The sequence below is a fragment of the Seriola dumerili genome, unplaced genomic scaffold (genome assembly GCF_002260705.1).
Source record: "Seriola dumerili isolate Sdu_G_001 unplaced genomic scaffold, Sdu_1.0 BDQW01000226.1, whole genome shotgun sequence".
Classification (NCBI taxonomy): domain Eukaryota; kingdom Metazoa; phylum Chordata; class Actinopteri; order Carangiformes; family Carangidae; genus Seriola; species Seriola dumerili.
In genome coordinates, this window is record NW_019174481.1 from 2,414,790 (window position 1) to 2,434,366 (window position 19,577).

The following is a 19,577-nucleotide window of genomic DNA, read 5'->3' on the forward strand; positions in this document are numbered from 1 at the left end:
TTTTTAATCTTTTTTCCTGCTTTAATAAGTTGACTTAGGTAACTTTGTAGTATAGCAGTCAGTGAGCTGCTAATCACAACTTTGGACTGCATAATATATTCTCTCTTTGAGAGAAAACTGGAGACAGGTTTTGAAACATAATAGTAACCAACAAGTATACAACCCCTCTCATATGTAAATGGAGTGTGTATTGGACCAGGTAAAGCAAAAAGAGACTATGTACATTGGACATCCTCAAGAAACCTGATTGCACAGACAAACCTGTTTTTACTAAGGATTGCTTTTTCAGTTGCTGTGAAAAGTTTTATGGCAGCATACTGAAAAATGGTCTCCACTTGAGTATGTCCAAATTAAAGTAATTAATTTGACCTTTCTCTCCAGTCTTCTTTCAGCCTCTAATTTTAAACACTGATCTGTATTACACTGTATTACAACAGCAAACATCATGTATTTTATCTGTTGATGATGTATTTAATTTGGCGTCTCTCTTTTATGTTAAAAGTTGAATTAATCTCACTGTGACCAATTAACATGACCAGATTCTTTGTGTACCATCTTCTTTTCTTCAAGTTCTAGCCATCCATGTCTCTGTTACTGAACTTTACAATTTTGAGGTACTTGTACTTTCCTTGAATAGGTCAATTATATGCTACTTTTCATTCCATTACATTTCAGAAGGAAATATTGTACTTTTTACTCAACACCACTTATTTGCCAGCTAGTTACCAGTTGCTTAAAAGGTTATGGTTTTCATCCAAAACATGTGAACACATTTATGCACTGTTCAAACTATACCCAACATTACTAACTCCACCTCTATCACGGCATGCTGTACACAGTTTTTAGTTAATAAATAACATACTATAAACAGGTTATTTTGCATACTGTATAGTTTTTTTAATTCTGAACATTTAAGTATATTTTGATGATAACACATTTGTATTTTACTCATATAACATTTTGAATGCAGTATTGCTACTTTTACTGTAATAAAAGATCTGAATACCTCTTCTGTCATGTGCTCAGGTCTGGCATATACTATACTATATATCTTATGTGGCCTGGCTCAACTAATCTTCGATATTTCTGTATATTCTTGCATTATGCTTCAAAACAAATAACACCAGTTTTGTTCCTTGCCTATTACAACAAACCATACAAGACATATTTTGCTCTTACTTGTTAATAAGCATTGCTGAATGTACAAAGAAAACGTTTTTAAAAATGAGTGGTTTTGCCATTAAATACAAACAATGATAACAATGTTGTTTGAATTTCAAAAATGTTCATTCTCTTATGTTCTGACACCAAAGCAGAACAATGGAGTATATTTCAATTCTAATGCACAATGGTGTAGTAGTTGGAGAAGAGTTCCTCCCCTGCTTTAATTTCTCTGAGTGAAACAAGGACAACACACCGGAGAGGCCTCTGTGTGTCCTGGCTGTAGTTGACATTAGGGAGATACTGGTGGAGCTCGATAGGAAACTTGTCTGGCACGTCATATTCCTGGTAGCACACATTAGCTGGATACTCGTTAGAGCAGTTGTTCACATACTGGCCCACAGCAAGTGGGTTTTGTGGAGTGGCTGTCAGCCAGCTGGTGTCACTCATCATGAAGGGTCCTATTCTGTCCCTGCCACTGCAGGACTTGAACACCATTTTGGAGATGCCTTTGTCATTTCCATCGATCAAGACACCATCAATACACCTGAATACAAAAGGGTTTCTAATGGACTGGAGAAGAATAGGCTCATAGGCTTGATAGACTGTGCCAGGGTACATGGCAACTGTAGCTCCTTTGGGTACAAATCCCTTGGTGACAAACACTCCACTTCCTGCAAAGGGCAAAGTGCTAGGCTGCCGGTCAATGCAGAATCCGAGAGTCTGTAACATGGCATCATACCCAAACGCTGGATTTCCTTCATACTGCTCTTCTTCACTTGTTACCTGTCTGTGAAAGTGAGTTTGAGCCGCACGGAGATCCCAGTGATTAGCCCCATGACTCCTCAGCAGTACTCTGAAAAGCTTCAGCAGGCTCCGTGAAACCTCTGCATCTGGGACTAGTTTGTCTTTCGAGCGCTCCGTCACCTGTCGCAGCGTTTTCTCGTTTTTAGACAGGTTCAGTACAACCCAAGGCACAAATCTGTGTCTGTATGATTTCCATTTCTTCTGAAATCTTTTTAGGGCAGTTCGGAACATTCAAAGCGACGTCTGACAGACTGGACACGGAGGAATCAGCTAATATACAGGTTTTCTGCAGTCACTTCCGACAAGTTGCTTCAAAATAAAAAGCGACACTTGTTAATATTTCCAAATTCGTTCGAAAGTTTTGCACTTTGATAATGTGTTACGATAAATGGGAATAATATGCTATGCAATTTGTAGAAAGGGGGATATTTAACCTTTTAGGAAATCATATCACCGAGAAGCGATTAATTATGTGCTTTTAATTTGAAGAGGTATCCTTCAACCGGAAAAAAATGTACGTGCCTCGTGAAAACTTTACACGCATTAGCCAGCTGGATGGGAGGAGAGGGAGTCGGGCGAAGACAAACATGGTAAGAAATGACTCTTTTTATCCTGGTGTCTTGATGCAAATGTAAACAGCTCTCACATACACAAACTATCACTTTGATGTTGTTAGTATAATTTTAAAAAGTGCGGCAATGACGCTATATTACCTCCATAAAAAGAAAACAAATGTAGCTCTCTTCGTTAGCATTAGCCAACTAGCTCACGGTGAGACTAGCCAGCTCGCCTAGTTAGCTAGCTAAGCTTGCTATCATTTAAAACAGCTGACAAACAAAATTACATACTCTGTAGCAATGTAAGTTATGAATTGTTGTCGACAGGATTTAAGACTAGATGGCTAATTCAGTGTTATCACAATTGTAAAGATACCAGCCTGCTTACACACTGAAAGTCGGTCACTGCTGTCAGGTCGCTTGTTATTGCTAGTTCTCTTACTGCTATTTAGGTGTGTTTCACCATGGTTCAGTCCTTATGTAGCTAACAACTAGCCTGTCCTTTGTGGTTATTATGGGACATTTTGGATGGTAAGAGTCCTGCAGTCATATGCAGGCTGTTGTTGATATAATCGTGTTAGACAACTGATAAATGTAGTTATATTGTTAAAGAAAAAATGCGTTTCGTTGTGTTATTGTTGTTTTTCATAGTAATCTAATCGTGTATTATTGCAACAACAGTGTTGTTGCGTTTCATGTGATGTGTGCTTGTTTTTGTGCAGAACAAGCTGAAGTCCTCACAGAAGGATAAAGTTCGCCAGTTCATGATTTTCACACAATCCAATGAGAAGACTGCACTGACCTGTCTGTCACAGAATGACTGGAAACTAGATGTTGCCACGGACAAGTTTTTCCAAAATCCAGAGCTCTATGTTTCACATCTAAAGGGAGTCTTAGACAAGAAGAAGCTCGAGCAGCTGTACAACAGATACAGAGGTATGGGAAGCCTTTTTCATGTACAAAAATAAAGCACCACCACAAGGCTCAAGGCAATTTTTAGGTTGTTACAAATTTTCCATAGGGCTGCAAATTAATAATCGCTCTTCCCACTCTTACTTCTAGATCCTCATGATGACAACAAGATCGGCATTGACGGGATCCAGCAGTTCTGTGATGACCTGGGTTTGGATCCAGCCAGTATAAGTGTCCTCCTCATAGCCTGGAAGTTCAGAGCAGCAACACAGTGCGAGTTCTCAAAACAGGAGTTCATGGATGGCATGGCTGAACAAGGGTGAGAATGTATTTTTCAGACTGTACAAACACGAGAGAACAGAACAAACTTTGTTCTCTCATGAAACTGCTCCTCTGGTTTCTGTGAAGTGAACTTAAGCATTATAAACTCACAGATCACAGGAAAACAGGCAACAATAATTTAAATGCTGACTTGATGTTAAGTAGAATTTCAATAGAAAGTGTGTCTGAGAGTCATGAAAGGACTGCGGTACATTTATCTAAAATGCCCTTCAATTGTGTTACTAAAATCAGAAGATGCCACATGTATTAATGTAAATACTCAGGTTGTTTCCGAGAATGTTGACTAAATTGTGTTAATGTGGTAACCATGCAGTCTCTGTAAACAGTCACTTAAACGGTTTTTCATTTACATGTATATACTGTAGAGCCATTCAAACATCTTAACACTGTAGTGCATACAGCTTATTTGAATGCTGAAATATTCTAGGAACAAATTAAGTTTTCTCTTTGTCCAGTAAAAACTAAGTTTGCTTTATGTTTCCTCAGGTGTGACAGTATAGAGAAGTTAAAAGCTCAGCTGCCAAAGATGGAGCAAGAGTTAAAGGACCAAGGGAAATTTAAGGACTTTTACCAGTTTACATTTAATTTTGCAAAGAATCCCGGCCAGAAAGGTTTGGGTAAGTCTCATTATGTTCATCATACCTTCTTTTGTGTTTTGTGTTTTTTTTTAATGTATATTAACCTCTTTGTGGTTTTCTCACAGATTTAGAAATGGCAATTGCATATTGGAATTTAGTACTGGCTGGAAGATTCAAGTTCTTGGACTTGTGGAACAAATTTTTAGTTGTAAGTTGATAATCACACTCAAGACTACTCTAAAAATGCAAATATTGTTCGGTTGCTTCAACTCTGCCCTACTCCTATTGCAGGAGCACCACAAAAGATCAATTCCTAAGGACACTTGGAACCTCTTACTAGACTTCAGCACAATGATCACAGATGACATGTCGAATTATGATGAGGAAGGTTTGTACAGTGCTTACAGACAGCTGTATTGGAAACTTCTTTACATCTTTGACCCGCAGTTGTTCCCCTCACATCCTTCAAGAATGGTTTATACAATATTGAAATCATTGGAGTCAATTTATTCAACTAGTTTTGTTTTTATGTTCAATAGGAGCATGGCCTGTCCTTATTGATGACTTTGTGGAGTTTGCAAGGCCACACATCGGGACCAAAAGCACGGCGGTTTAAGGGCTGCTCTCACTGAAGGAGCATCCATGTGAGTTTTCTACAAAATAGAGTGCAGTGAAAGGAGGACAAGGGGACCACACTGAGCTGAGAACTATGTTGCCTTTTCAACCCTCAGGACTGAAATATTTTACACAGCAGAGACTTTATATATGTGTGTGTGTATGTACATATATAAAAAGGCATCTCTCTTTGTTGGTCAGCTTGTTGTGGTTTGGAACTTTTATCTAAAGTATTGGGCTTTTTTGTGTGTGCTCAAGCCAACTACAGAGGAGCCACCATCTTTGCCCACGAGGTTTGGCTCAAAAGCAGGTAGATAGACACAACTTTGAATTGTAATGTAAATTGGAGGATTCAAGAGGAGATGTCAATCTTTAAATATTGAATTTTAACACTTGTGTGCATTCCTGATTTTGCTTTTGTTTTACAATACATTTGTGTGACAAGTCAGTATAAAACATTGATTGTAATTTTTTAAGCATAATGCTGTTTGTTTAAACACAAATGTATAAAGATAAAATAAATGTTTCAATTTGGTATCTTTAAAGTTGGCAAGCCTCTTTGTATTTCTGTATTAAAAATGAATAGATAAAGGTTAAGCATTGAGAAATTAGTCTCAGTAGCCATTGGATAATGAATACTGGAGGTTGTTATATTTTAGGAACCGTGTAGGTTCTTTCATGAAACTGAATAATGTTTTGTGTTAAATTAGGTCAAATGCTATCCAAAATAGAAGTTGTTTGTTCCTCTGACTGCAATACAAATACTCTTTTGTTGATGCTTTTGTAGAGGTCATGGTTTATGATAAGCAGGTAATTTGCCCTCAACTATTACATTTTTCTTTCAATGTGGAGAAGATTGTGTAATTGAGTTTTTAAGATGAATGTTGACACAGGTCTTAAAAGAAAATTGAAAAAGTGGCCCACTTAATAAGAGACTACACAAATGTTACATCCTTGAAAGGATAAACTAAGTCCAAGTGATCAATCTGAAAGGCTGACAGTGAAATTATCAAGACCTGTTTTTTTTTTTTTTTTTTAAAGTCCCATAAACTTAAATGACTGGAAATTAGATGATGCCACGGACAAGTCTTTCCAAAATCCAGAGCTCTATGTTTCACTTCTAAAGGGAGTATTAGACAAGAAGAAATGTGGGTATGTCAAATAAGTTCTTTCTCATGAATGTTATATCACAAAAGAAAACATAAATGATTAGTATAGCCTTCAGGGAGATACCATGTATATAAGTTGAGGTATGGTAGTCACTTTTATGTTCATTTCAACATACACTCTTTAAACTGCATCTTTGTTTACTACATTTTAAGTTACCTCGAGTATGTTGTGTAGAATTTGTAACTTCCATGTTGAATATTTTTGGCGGTTTATTAACTTCCGTGAGGTGCAGAAAAGACTCCTGCAGCCCAACGTGCAGGACTGGTTACGCACCGTGCTGCAGTGTTCTTTGTGGTCTCGCGCTGCCTCCTCGTGGCAACAACATTGAAGGGCACGTGTGGTTGCTAAGGGCGACTGACAACAGACAAACAGCGGCTTCAGCAGTTTCACAGCAAACTGTAGAAAAAGAAAGCGACAGCAGTTATCACTCTGGATTATTCTTTTGTTACTTTGTAGAGGCTTCGTCAAACTCTGCAGGAAAATGTCGAGTCTTCCTGATACAATTTTATCTGAGATTGGCTGGGATGAGCGCTTCGCCATTCCTGAACCTAATGTTGAAAACAAGGCTTTGATAGAGGAGGTGAGTATGGAAAATTACGGCTACCATTTGTGACAAAACTAATGAATAGTTTATCTTAGTAATGGTTGCCGAGTAATCGATAGTGCTGCGAGTTAATCAACGTGGCCAAGCTAGTTTAGCTGGATGTTTGGCATTTGAGATCCAGACCCTAAGCTATCCCAAAATAACTTTAGGAATTTATGAATCGTCAAAAATGACTATGAGGTTATAAATAAAATACAGGTTTCAGTGATTTTAGTCAACTGGTTAATTTACTGTAACAAAATGAATATGTACTAGTTTAGCCACATGATAATTTTATTTTATGCTAAACATCTGGCCCATCCCAAATGGGATTCCTACACACAACAAAAGTTACAACATAATAAGTAGAACTACACCTGCTGCAATATGACCAGACGGAGAAATTTCCTTCCTGACAGATATAAGCTTTTAAAATTTGTCGAAAAATTTGCTCTTTGGTTCCTGCATTACATTTTTATGTGCTGAATGTATACATATTTACTTTTTGCTATTTTCTCAATTGTTCTGTACTGCACCAATGACATGTTTTGTGATGGCTTTTAACTTTTAATTTTTTAAAACGGTATCTAATCTATACATGTACCAGTTCGAGACAAATGTTTGTTACTGCATATAGTGACTGACACCATTTTTAGCCAGCTCACAAGAACAATCATACTGCAGATGGTATGTCATGTATGCTATGACTGTAATCTGATGACTTCCTCAACTACAGATTCATAAAAAAGAGTATGAGCTGGTGCAACTGGAAAACAAACTTGAGAGAAACAAGGATCAAAAGCAGTTAATGACTGAATTTGTCAAAAATGGCCAACAAGAGCTGGGAAATACTGAGGTAAGTTTATCAGAATATGTTGTTTATTTATCATGTGTCAGACAGATGTGCATCTTTTCTGCTAATTAGGTTATAGTCAGAGTGTCAGGATATGTTGCAAATTTCTCATTTTGATTTTCCTGCACTTAGGCTCTGTTCAAAGCCAAGGAAAGAGAACATGAGTTGGAGAAACACCTCACAGCTGTTACAGAGAGGGAGACAGGTCGCCTGGCACAGGAGACTACTAAGATGGAGAATGAGCTCCGATCTTTAGCAGAGAGGAGAAACATGCTAGAGGTCTATACCATTCACAGCATGACTACAGAAACAATTATACAGTATCTGTTGGGGCCAAATTACTACTTTAAATGTGCTAACCTTTGTCCATATCCTCAGAACCACATCTTCAAGACCAAACAGAAGCTAGAGGAGTTTAGGAACCAGATGAACTGGGACCAGCAGACCATGGATGTCTTTTTGGAGGAGTCAGCCTGCAAAGACGAGGACACAATGGCGATCATTAAGTATGCCCAGCAAGATGAGCAGAGGATCAAGGTAAAGAGAAAACATGAAAAAAAGTATCTATAAGCTCTACATTCTGTTTGCAGCAGCAGTTACAATAAAACTAAACTGCCCTTTACAACTCTGACTCTTCCTGAGCTAATAGCTTTGTAATCTCTCCTCATACAGTCACTCACTCTGGCTTTAGAGAAGAAGACACTGGAAGCCAATGAAAAGCGCAAAGCACTTGACAAGGAGTTGACTGAGACTATATCTGCACAGGTACGGCAAGAAAAAACTGCACATTGTCACTCTTTATGTGGCTATGACATTTCCTTTTTTTTTTCAGAGCCAGCTGACGTCCAGCTTGCATTCATTGCAAGAAATCAAATGCATCACGATCATATGGTATTTGAGAGAAGGAAAGAAATTACTTGAGAGACGGATGAGAGGAACTGAAGTTTGAAATTGAAATTGAAATACACATCCCTCAGGATGTCTGCTAACAAATGTGACAATGTAACCCATTGTGTTCCTATACATGAACTACCTTATTGTACTGAATTACATAAGTATAAATTCAGATCTATACGATATTGTCCTTGACTACTAGCCCTGTGGGGCTATAAGTATTACACACTGTGTTTGAAAAAAAAATTCACTGCTTTTTTTAACAGATTGCTTTGGATAAGACTACAGAGAATTTGCAGCAGGCCCACCTGGAGACACAGCAGCTCATCCACCAGTGGGAAAACACCATCAAACAGATGAAGCAACGTGACACTGAGATGCAGCAGTGTGCACTGGTAAAGTCTGTGACCTTGCTTTTCTGCTGATCAAAGACATGCTGACTCAAACCAGCGCATATTAACTTCTGAACAACAAAAGCTGCCAGAATGTGAAAGCAAACTGAACAGTGCACTTTAGTAACGCTCTGTTTTTGTATTCCTATCTTGTTCCTTCATCCATCCAGCAACTTGCACAGGCCAACCAGAACATCAGGGAAAAGAATGCCACCATTATGGAGAGGAAGCACTTGCTGGATACCCAGAGGAATAACAACAGGGAAACTGAGAGGAAGATAAGCGTAGCCAACCGACAAGCTGTAAAACTGCGACAGGATTTGAAGGAGCAGGAAAATAACTGCATCAGGCTTCAGGATGAGGTCTGCTCGTCAAAGGACTTTGCCCATAGCCGAATGTGCACTCAAAGAATGTTACAGTTACATTACATTCACATGTTACATCTCATAAGTATTTTATCAATCCTAATCTATCATATTGTAAGAGTGAGTAAATTGATTCTCATGTGTCTTGCAGCTGGCTAGTTGCAAGGGCACACTGGACAGAGCGACGTCCGATGTGGAGTCTGTGACGTCCAACATGTCCAGAATGAAGAAAGACGTAGAGGATAACAAAAACAAGTGAGTGAAGTCTTACAACGTGTCTCTATCAATAAATTTTCACTCTCGTGCTTTATACACATCCTCTGTCTGTATATGTGTTCGCTGTAGACTCAAAGAGGCCAAGGCGTACAATGCTGCGCTGGAGGAGAAGCTTAAAGTTGTAACTCAGACTGCCCTTAGTGAGGAGGAGAGAGCTGCCCAGATGGACCAGTTTCTTAAGGATGAGGAACAGGCCATCAAGGTGAGCAGTCTCACTATCCTGAGCCATGAACTAATAATAACTATTACATAATTAATTAATAACATAACTATTTGCTTTTTCTTATAGCTTTTCGACACAATCCAAATATCAACTACTGTATGTCGGTGTTGATAAAATATATATATATTTTATAAAATCATATAAATGCAGGGAAATTTTTTGGTTGAAGACCCCCCACTGTAACATATGACAAGCCCGTTTTATATTGTGCTTAAAATGAGATAGCTTTGTGTTGAAATACTACTTTGTAACCCTGCGTTGGCCTGTGATTTGTTGAAGGAGCTGGATATCCAGCTGCGTGACTCCAGAGTGGAGCTGTTTCGTCGCAAGGAGCATTTGAAGGCCGCGAAGACAAAGGTGAAGGATTCTGTGTCCCACGTTTCGAGGAGCAAATCCATGATTACCAACCTGGACAACCAGCTCAGAAAACTGGGGGAGGACTTAATAAGACAGCAAATGACCATTAATGGGCAGGCAAGCTTACCAAAAACACACACACACACACACACACACAAACGACTATCTACAATCACACAACCCAGCTTTATCCAGTCTAGTGCTACCTCTGCAGTAGTCAAATTTCCCTCTCACTTTCCTGCACCATAGGACTCCAAGATCATCTGCCTGGGTAGAAAACTGGCACGGCTAGAGGGTGACATTCACGGTGATGAAAGACAAGTCCTAGACATGAAGATCACAGAGTTGACCAAAGCCCTAGAAGAGAAGAAGAAGACAGCGAACATGCTAACCAACACGCTCAAGGAGTCTGAGGTCAGTCTTACTGCTCGTTATCTCATCATTCTACAAAATGAGTAATATTACTCCTCACATGTGTCTCTGTCTCTCTGACAGGATGACATTCGCTTTTTGAGGAAAGAAATGGAAAAGTCAGAAGCTCAAAAGAGAGATCTGACCGAGAGGGTGGAGGAGCTCTTTCTTCTCCGTAGTACCAATGAAAAGGAGCTGAAGAGACTCAGACTCAGGAAACAGGTAACTCACTGATGTCATAGCAGGTATCATGAAATCACTCGAATCGCTGACTTCCTGTGTTCGAACTGTGTTCAGGAGATCAGATGTAAGTGCTTCTTTTCACCAAGTCTGATTTCAGGTCATATATCACTTTGGAAGGTCATTCCCCATTTGGCTGAAATAATGCTTTGAAATAAATGCTTACATCAGCACGCTAAGATGCTGACAATGAACATAATGATGCAGGATAATGTTCCCCATGTTCACCATCATAGCTTAGTATGTTAGCATGATAACATCTGCTAATTAACACAAAACACATAGTGCAGAGGAGACTGATGGGAACATAATTTGTTTTGCAGGTTTTGGTCATAAACCAAAGCACTGGACTAATTACAGAGTTGACCTGATGGTGGCATTAGGATAAATCAGAGGATCACCACATCAGCTAGATTCTTCCTGTAGGGACTATGAATGTCAGTACAAAATGTCATGGCAATCCATCCAATAGTTCTTGACAAATCTCAATCTGGAACAAAATGATAGAGCAACCAACAGACCGACATTACCAACCCTGGAGTCATGCTGATAACAAGGCTAAAAACCTCTTTAATAAACACATGGAAGTGGATGTTGTCTTCCTATCTTAACTTAAGACTTAACATAGGAAGTGTCTGTCAGTATTGTTCTGTATTAAAGACAATGTTAAATGAATTTACACAAAAAACATAGCAAATATTATGTAATGTAGCTAAAAGAAAGCACTATCTGTATGAAAATCAATCCCATGCACTATGATGTTGACCTCGTGTGTTCCTCATCAGGACAACATGGTTGAGCATAATATCATGAAGATAGAGCTCAAGCGTTGTAGAGATCTGGTATACAACAAGACGGACACTGTGCTGTCTTTGGAGAAGAGGAAGCTGGAGCTGCAGAAAGCCATAAAAGACCGGGAGGATGAGATCAAGGTCTACAGAGAAATGCTCAGCCAGCAGCTCAAGATCAGCGAGCAGGAGAGACAGAGACTCAAGTAAAAACCCCAACTGTTACCTGAAATCCCATATATATATATATATATATATATATATATATTCAACTTTGCTTTCAGCGGTGTTTTACGTCATCTGGTTTTGACAGAACAGTGTCACTTAATTTAGCGACTGATTCTGTTTCAGTACTGAACTGAATGAGAAACTGGCCAAGATCAACATGATGAAGAAACGTTTTGAAGTAGTGACACTTTCAATGGCAGCTCCGGAGGGGGAAGAGGAGAAGTCACAGGCTTACTATATCACAAAGGTGAGATCCACACACACACACACACACACACACACACACACACACACACACACACACACACACACACAACACAACCTACACACACACACACACACACACACACACACACACACACACACGCACGTAGTGTGCTGAAGCTGACCGGCGTTGTAACAGCACTTTGAATGCTGTTGTGTGCTTTTCACCAGGCTGCACAAGAGAAAGAGGAGCTCAAGCGGAAGGGAGACGATCTTGATGCTAAAATATGCCAGACGGAGCTGGAAAATAAAGCTCTGGAAAACACCAACCAGTTGTTCAACAACAGCAACTCAGCTTTTCGCAAATCCCTCAACAAAGTAAATGAATCGGGTACGTATAAAACCAGCAACTCAGCAACCACACTCTTAGGAGGGATCAACAGCAGGAAGTTATGTGATTTATGTCTTTTTTTGTCTTAGGCCCAGAATACCAGGAAAAACTGAAGTTAGAAGAGCGGCTCAGGGCGGCTGAAGAGACACTAAAGTACAAGAAAAGACAGATACAGGAGCTCCAACAGGACTTACAGGTTATTCATGTTTCTAGACAGTGTTGAACAGACTACGTAGAAAAAGCAATTAGCCTCCTGACTACTGAATACCTCAACTTATCACAGTTCATTTCCCGTTACACTTCTCACAGAAAATATGTCTTTGTGTTGCATTCAGAATATATCTTCTACACATTTTAAACACCTTAAACTCCATTGTCAAAGTATTTTTACATTAAATGTGTTGCCTTCTTCTCAATTATTATGTTTTTTGTTCATAATAGTTAATTGTATAAAGTAAACAATCATCGTCATGTTAATCTCCATGACAAATCATACTCTTTGCTCTAGATTGGGTTGCACCAACTATTCATAAATCAATTTTTCCATTTGTAACTTGTGTTATTGAGTCGTGTTCCTGTTAGAGTATTAGGTAAAAAAAAAAAAAACCCAGCACCACTATCTGTCTGAGTCATCCAGTGAAATTGGCCGTGCACAAATCTCTGTGCGCTTTGCTTTTGTGTGCTTACGTGAGTGTTTTTGTGTGTCGCTCTCCATTTCCAGGACATGAACAATACCTTGGAGAGTCTGCTGCAGGAAGAGCAGGTGGAGGAAGATAAGATGGAGCACAAACAATCACTCATGAGTAAACTGAACAAAGAAATCTCTTCCCAGCAGGAGAAGATTGACAGGGCAAAAAAACAGGTTTGATGTCCACCTGCACCAGTTTGGCTAGCAATTCATAATTTCATTATTGCAACAGTTAAATTGCTTGGAAATCAGGCTGATTTGTTTCATCTTGTTGGACACAACCCAGTGTAAGCTGCACACATCATGCACTGGCAGTGAACAGTAAAGGAGGAGTGTGTGAGTCTATATATAGTGCAGGAGTCCTGTACTATATACAGTATAGTGTTTGCTGTAATCATATTTTCACTTTGTTTTGTCCTACTGTTTGCAGAGCTCTAAGCTGACCAAAGAGATCCGCTCAGCCAAAAACACAAAGACTGAGACTTTTGAAGAAAAGGACATTAAGCTGAGGGAGTTGAAAGAATTCAACAGGAGTATCGATAAGATGCTGAATGAGGCCATGGAGGACGAGCCTGATCTCAGATCAGTGCTGGAGAAATACTTCCTCCAGGTATCAAATAGTTGGCACGGCATTGTTTTTATATTGAGCATTTATATTCCGCATTAAGTCATGATCAGCTGTGCTTTACTGTCAATAAAGGGATTTCAGTGCTTAAAGTGGCTTTAACTTGTTTTCTGCTGTTTCTCTCAGGCCAATCTGTCTCTTCCGTCTCCTTCTTCCACTCCGACCAGCCACAGCAGCTCCAAGACAAACTCTTCTCGCAGCTCTGCCTCTCTCAGGTCAGACTTCCTCGATAAAACCTCTTCTCCAGGGAATCTTGTTGCAGAGAAATGATGAGGGCTTTGTTGTCAATTGACCAGCTGAATTATTGGACTGAACAACGACTTGAGGAAAATGATTGTGTACTAAAGTCTCTTGTTAATAGGGGCTGAGAAAGACACTCCACATTGATTGTGAAAAAGTTTTCTGAATAAGATATTCACTCTGTGTTACAGGTCTCCTGCCTCCTCAGCCAGCAGCAGCCCCAGGGCCTCTGCACTTCATTCCCCCGTACTGAAGACTGTGGAACTGGGCTTGGATCTGACTGTGGATCCTCTCACCACCTCCAGACGTTCCAGTTCTGCAAGCAGCAGCAGCAGCAGCAGCAACAGCAGCAGCAGAAAGTTGAAAAACCCATAGTTGCACAGAATAACTGTCGCATTATTCTGAAATGTTATTTAAGTTGTGAAGAGAGGTTGAGGATAGTTGTGTGATGTTATGCTGTATTTTCATGTGTTAAAAATCTTATTATTCTTAATTTCACTCTGTAGTTATATTTATTAATGTAAATGTCACACATCCTGACTCCATTATCACCTGGGTGTGTCCACAGTGTGTAAATAGACTGAACAGATTGAACTAGAAACATGATCCGTGTTCCTCTCTCACTCAAAGAAATCTCAATAAAAAGTAGCTACAACTCTGCCTCAACTCATTTATGGTTATTTTAAGTTAAACTAAAACTGTTTAATAGCAAAAATTGCGTTTTTGGAACTGCAGCAGCAAAATCCTTTTCAGTTCTTTTTCTATATTTCAAAAACATATTTGGTTACTTGGTGGCTGGTGAACTTTGTATTTCACTGCTAAATAATAAAACAAATCACAACCTTAGAAGGGTAGAATGAGTCTTATTCTGACAGGATCTTTTTTTAACCTTGTTTTTCTGCTTGAGTTGCTCCAGCCCATACATTTCTTTGAGGAGTTATCTATTGTTTTTTTTTTTATAGGCCACACCCTTTGAATAAAAGGTGTCATTTCCTCGTACAGAACAAAAGTAGCCAGGGGCTCTGTGGGAGCAGAAGGAACACGTTCCCATGACAGATTTCACACTCTTCAAAAACACGAAAAAAGAAAGCTTCAACATGCTGCTGCTGATCCTGTTTTCTGGTTTGGCCTCGTGTGCTGCACAGTCAAGTGAGTGCTCCGACTGCTGATTCTTTTTAATATGTATACTGTGAGTAAATGTATTGAGCTTTTTCGTAAGTTAAACTGCCTAGATTTCAAATGTGGTCTACTTTATTTTAATGTTTATCCAGCACCCTTTCCCTCCTCTACTCTGGGGATTTCAACCGTGACGACTACTCCCTTTCTACAATCAATCCAGACAACAGTCCTTCCCACGTCTAATTCAATAAACAACAGTAGGTGCATTTTAAACTTGTGGAATATGATTCACCTAGAAGTCTGACATGATTGATGATTTTGTATTTAAGCATCTTTTTATTTGTCCCACAGCTGTGGCAATCCTTCAGACAGCTGTTCAGTCCAGGTTTGAGCTAAATGGAAGGACAGTTACTCTGATCTTAAAAGAGGTAACTCGCTAGTTTAATCTCCAATTCTGTCCATTATTTCTTTGATAAAAATTCTTAAAACCAATTCAGTATTCATTGTGCATGCATGGTTTAACATCACAGTGTAATTATTAACTGCTGAACCGGGGACCTGAATATAATGAGTTTAAAATGATTTGTGTTTCAGCTCCACAACATTATCCAGAGGTCCGGACCAAATCTGAAATTCACTCTGAATATAAAGAACGTCACTAAAGTCTGAAACCTTCTCACGTCACAGTTTTCTGCGTTTGTCCACTTGTTTCACTGGACTTGAAAAAAAAAAAAAAAAAAAAAAAATTAGGCTTTTGAAAATCCTCTATGTGGATAAGGAGGATCATCAGTGGTGTTTTTTTATACATGCGTTTAATTTTACTTTTGGAAATACCCCTTAAAAATGTAACATTAAGTTGTTCATTGGCTTGTTAAATGGGAGAGAGATTTTAACTACTCCAGGCTGGCGGGAGACAACACAACCCGTTCGAGTGTGTGACTGCCAGCCTAGTATACCCAAACAGTTAAAGCAGAAAAATGACAGACATGCTGTGTTGTGTAGTGGGTGGTTCTGAAAAGCCAATTTCTCATTTGAATTCAAGCAGTCCTTTAGATTCAGAATCAGGAAACTGACACAAGTGAAACCACAGTTAAAAGCAAAGTGAGCATTTAGACAGACACTCAAGGATTCAAAGGAAGATAATATTACAGATGACAAGTTTGACAATAAGAAAAATACATGAATAAAAGTGCACCTAAACCTCAGTCTGTGTGATAAGAAAAGACAGACAGACCGATGTTTGTAAGTGCTGCTTTAAGTAAATTTTCTGAGTAAAAATTGTCTGTTAAAAATCATGACAGGATGACGCCAATTTCAAAAAGCAGAAAATGTCTTTATACATTTTTAAGTTAAAACAATAACAAATCAACAACAGGGTAATTATAATGATTACAATAATAAAAAATAAAGAATTATGAAAAAATAACAAGGGAATGTTTTGTTGTTCATTGGCATGTTCTTGGTGCAGTTCAACTTTAAGCCACTAGAGGACAACATACACTGATGTTTAAGGCTTTGAGATGGGCCCCAACCATGGATGTATTATAATCCACGGCCCCAACCCTCCTCTCACACAATTCTCATCTTCATCCTGCTCACATGACACTTTTTCACCATCTACTACTAAAGCACAATGAAGTATTTTGTTTGGAATTTTTTCTTTTACTCAGTTCTTTAAACAGTGCACATCTTCAAAGAAATAAAACGAAATATCTTTCTTGGAACAGTCTCAGCCTGTCATGCTCCATGATAAATGCTGTTTGAGTTTAACTGAATCAATGTGACAGTATTAAAACAACAACATAAACTGATTGTAGTCAGCGTGAGAACAAATAGCCAGTGTGGTGTCAGTGAAGGCACTTACTTCTTTCTAGGTACAATCTTTCCCCTTTCACACGGCCCGAATCTTCTGTCCCAGCTGAAGTTTTTCTTTCCATTTCTGCTTCTATTTTACTGCTCAGATATTTTGTTCCAGTGCTTGAATTTGGCAGCCCACAACCTCCAGCCAACAACCGGCAAACCAGAACCTGCAAATCAATACATTTACACAAGGGATATATCGTTAAAATGACTTATAGCTTGAATGAGTGAATGTTGCTTGCTGTGGCTGCAGCAGCAAAAACTGAACTTCTATCACAACAGTAAGATTTTACTCATTTTTCTCAACCTTGAAGCATCTTTAGGAAATAATAATCTAAAACCCCCAAAAACTTGGTTCTAAATCTTAAAGCTTATATAATACGTATTTCGTCTTAACACGTGTGAGAAATGACCCAAAGAGAATCACATAAATTGTCTAATTTGCCTAATTTCATTGTCCTACTTGTACTAGGTGCAAATATACGTTGATGTTTGTGAGGGGGTCAGTTAGATATATGGTTGGAACATGAATAGTTTACAGGTAAATAATGTGGCAGCCTAATAAATGTAGACTAGTAAAACATCTCAGTGATGTATAATATACCAGACAGTTGACAAATAAAAGAAAGTAAGGTTAGGAATGTGTTGAGCTTCAGTGGTTGTTAAACTGGGTTCAGATCTGGTTACTGAAGGCCACAGCAAAATGATTCACATCATTTTCATCCTCATCAAACCATTCAGGTCACCAGGTGTGATCACCTGTGAATGGAGACACTGTCATTCTTCAGATTTTACTTTGTCACCGTCCGTATATTCACATATTTTCTGTTTCCAAGGTCAGGGATACACCGTCACTGTCATGTCTGTTAACTCTTTATCTACATACAATATGTAGCATATGTAATACATACGTGTACACACACACACACACACACACACACACACACACACACTCTCTCTCTCTCTCTCTCTCTCTCTCTTTAGTTCTGTACTCCCATGGATATATTGTAATAAATACATCCATGTGTGCTCCCATGGATCCATGTGTACTCCACGAGACCCCAAAACAATTTTCAACAACAACCACCACTTTACAGCAGCCCTACGGTAAGTCACGGGGGACACACTTCAAAAAGCCTAACACGCAGCAAACACAGGAGAGTCTGGCATCGTTCAACAAAAATATCACATTCAGTTCAATTTATCGGGCGTATCAAATTTGTGTTGAGTAACGCTCTTCCCAAACACTCAATGTTTCAGTTAAACTATTTTCAATTCATTGCTTTAACCTGTGTTTTTACCACACAAGTGAGCCATAGAGTAAACTCTAAAACTCCGTCGGACTTACTTCCGGTACCAAGTGATTGATTTTCTTCTAAAACAGGATGTAAGAGGACGATGGTTCCTGGAGACAGGCCTGATATTAAGGAGCAGATCCTAGTATTTTACTTACTAACCGCGGACTGTAATCAGAGCCAGGTGTGGTTCACTGACGCCATCATGTTTTTCTCGTCTGTATTTAAATCTGAAATGGCGCCACACGGTCCAATCACTGCACCCGTGAGGGCACTGAGTGCAGAGCTCCCCTCGCCTCGGGGTTTCCCCTCCACTTCCTGCTCAACCGTCTGTTACAGGTGTTAGTTTAGTTCCTCAGTTTACTTTTCTTATGCTGTTATTCACATGACTCGGCCTAGTCTGAGACGAGACACACAGGAAAGGAAAGAGTAAACCAGCTAACATGAAGTCCAGCTGCAAGTGACACAACATCCATAAAGGGACGGTCAAAATTCATAAGCTGCAGCTAAAAGCCATGAACTGCAGCGGGAAGTGAAGGTAGAAGTCAACAGCAGCTGTGCATGAAGTTCAAGTTCCTGATAAGTAATTATCACAACTTTCATAAGCATACAGTCCATTCATTTGAAAGCAATTTGACAAGATAAAAGGCTAAATGTCACTTATGTTATTCTTGTGCCCGAGGACAGTAAAGTCTATATTATCTGTCCTAAAGCTAGAAATCAGACAATCCCCAATTCCACAGACAACACAAGGGCACTGACTTTGTTCTGTCAACATGTGTATTTCATTAAAATATCGAATAAATGCCATAAATGACTAATTAAAATGTTGAATACACCTTTTTAATTGAACCCCCACATTAAGAGCTAATGAGTGCAAATGATGAACTAATAGGCGTACAGTAGAAAAACATACTCTGGAAATATAGACTAGCAAATGTCATATTCTAAAAAAGCCAAAGGCTTGTTTTCATCGGTCAGGCTACTGAAGTTATAGAGCTGAAATTACTTTAAGCCACTGTGAGAAAGGCATTACCTCACTAACCCCATAATCTACAGGAGCCGTGTAGTGCACCTCCTAACAGGTCTCATCCAGATTTTAAAGTGGACATAAGGTTTAAGATATAAAACATTAATTTTAATGTAAGAAATTACACAAACATTTCATGGCTTCACAGCATCAGAGTCCCATTCATTGTGTTTAGAGCAATCTGGGATGACGTTGCCGCTTTAAAAGTTTTCTGACTTTAGAGGAGAGTGCTGCATGTTCACAAATATTCACCAATCTGTTCTGGGGCACAGGAATAAGAGATGTGACTTCTTTAAAAAGGGCTAGATTCTCCTTTAAATTCACAATCCATGATTTATGATATAGTGTTTCATCCTCAAAACATCTGGTGCAG

The 19,577-nt window shown here is 39.0% G+C and overlaps 3 protein-coding genes and 2 long non-coding RNA genes across 5 annotated transcripts; 3 read left to right on the top strand and 2 right to left on the bottom strand.

The window, feature by feature from the left end:
* Positions 1–935: 935 nt before the first annotated feature.
* Positions 936–2,224, bottom strand: setd9 (SET domain containing 9). Its single transcript, XM_022755377.1, has one exon. The coding sequence runs from the start codon at positions 2,197–2,199 to the stop codon at positions 1,339–1,341; it is 861 nt and encodes a 286-aa protein (XP_022611098.1). The 5' UTR covers positions 2,200–2,224; the 3' UTR covers positions 936–1,338.
* A 198-nt stretch (positions 2,225–2,422) lies between these two features.
* LOC111229168 (DCN1-like protein 1) lies at positions 2,423–5,608 on the top strand. The gene is made up of 7 exons (XM_022755378.1): positions 2,423–2,558; positions 3,248–3,461; positions 3,588–3,756; positions 4,266–4,396; positions 4,483–4,565; positions 4,649–4,745; positions 4,897–5,608. Exons 1-7 carry the CDS (start codon positions 2,481–2,483, stop codon positions 4,971–4,973), a joined length of 849 nt encoding a protein of 282 aa, XP_022611099.1. The 5' UTR covers positions 2,423–2,480; the 3' UTR covers positions 4,974–5,608.
* Positions 5,609–6,623: 1,015 nt separating this feature from the next.
* On the top strand, positions 6,624–14,548 carry ccdc39 (coiled-coil domain containing 39). The gene is made up of 20 exons (XM_022755375.1): positions 6,624–6,722; positions 7,462–7,581; positions 7,711–7,857; positions 7,957–8,115; positions 8,251–8,343; positions 8,739–8,867; positions 9,035–9,226; positions 9,381–9,484; positions 9,575–9,707; positions 10,008–10,202; positions 10,335–10,499; positions 10,581–10,718; positions 11,522–11,730; positions 11,876–11,999; positions 12,188–12,347; positions 12,437–12,543; positions 13,069–13,209; positions 13,466–13,645; positions 13,787–13,875; positions 14,092–14,548. The coding sequence occupies exons 1-20, from the start codon at positions 6,624–6,626 to the stop codon at positions 14,273–14,275; spliced, it is 2,868 nt and encodes a 955-aa protein (XP_022611096.1). The 3' UTR covers positions 14,276–14,548.
* On the bottom strand, positions 7,966–18,308 carry LOC111229170. The gene is made up of 3 exons (XR_002665400.1): positions 18,228–18,308; positions 16,884–17,046; positions 7,966–8,051 (listed from the first exon to the last, which is right to left on the bottom strand). It is a non-coding gene; the product is annotated as an uncharacterized LOC111229170 (long non-coding RNA).
* Positions 14,912–16,710, top strand: LOC111229169. The gene is made up of 4 exons (XR_002665399.1): positions 14,912–15,049; positions 15,172–15,276; positions 15,371–15,447; positions 15,614–16,710. It is a non-coding gene; the product is annotated as an uncharacterized LOC111229169 (long non-coding RNA).
* Positions 18,309–19,577: the final 1,269 nt, after the last annotated feature.

Coding starts and splice junctions, on each gene's coding strand:
- setd9 (XM_022755377.1), bottom strand. CDS start 2,199: ATGTTCCGAACTGCCCTAAAAAGATTTCAGAAGAAATGGAAATCATAC.
- LOC111229168 (XM_022755378.1), top strand. CDS start 2,481: ATGTACGTGCCTCGTGAAAACTTTACACGCATTAGCCAGCTGGATGGG. Junction 2,559..3,247: donor GTCGGGCGAAGACAAACATG/GTAAGAAATGAC, acceptor GTTTTTGTGCAG/AACAAGCTGAAGTCCTCACA. Junction 4,746..4,896: donor GTCGAATTATGATGAGGAAG/GTTTGTACAGTG, acceptor TATGTTCAATAG/GAGCATGGCCTGTCCTTATT.
- ccdc39 (XM_022755375.1), top strand. CDS start 6,624: ATGTCGAGTCTTCCTGATACAATTTTATCTGAGATTGGCTGGGATGAG. Junction 8,344..8,738: donor CTGAGACTATATCTGCACAG/GTACGGCAAGAA, acceptor TTTTTTTAACAG/ATTGCTTTGGATAAGACTAC. Junction 9,485..9,574: donor GTAGAGGATAACAAAAACAA/GTGAGTGAAGTC, acceptor TGTTCGCTGTAG/ACTCAAAGAGGCCAAGGCGT.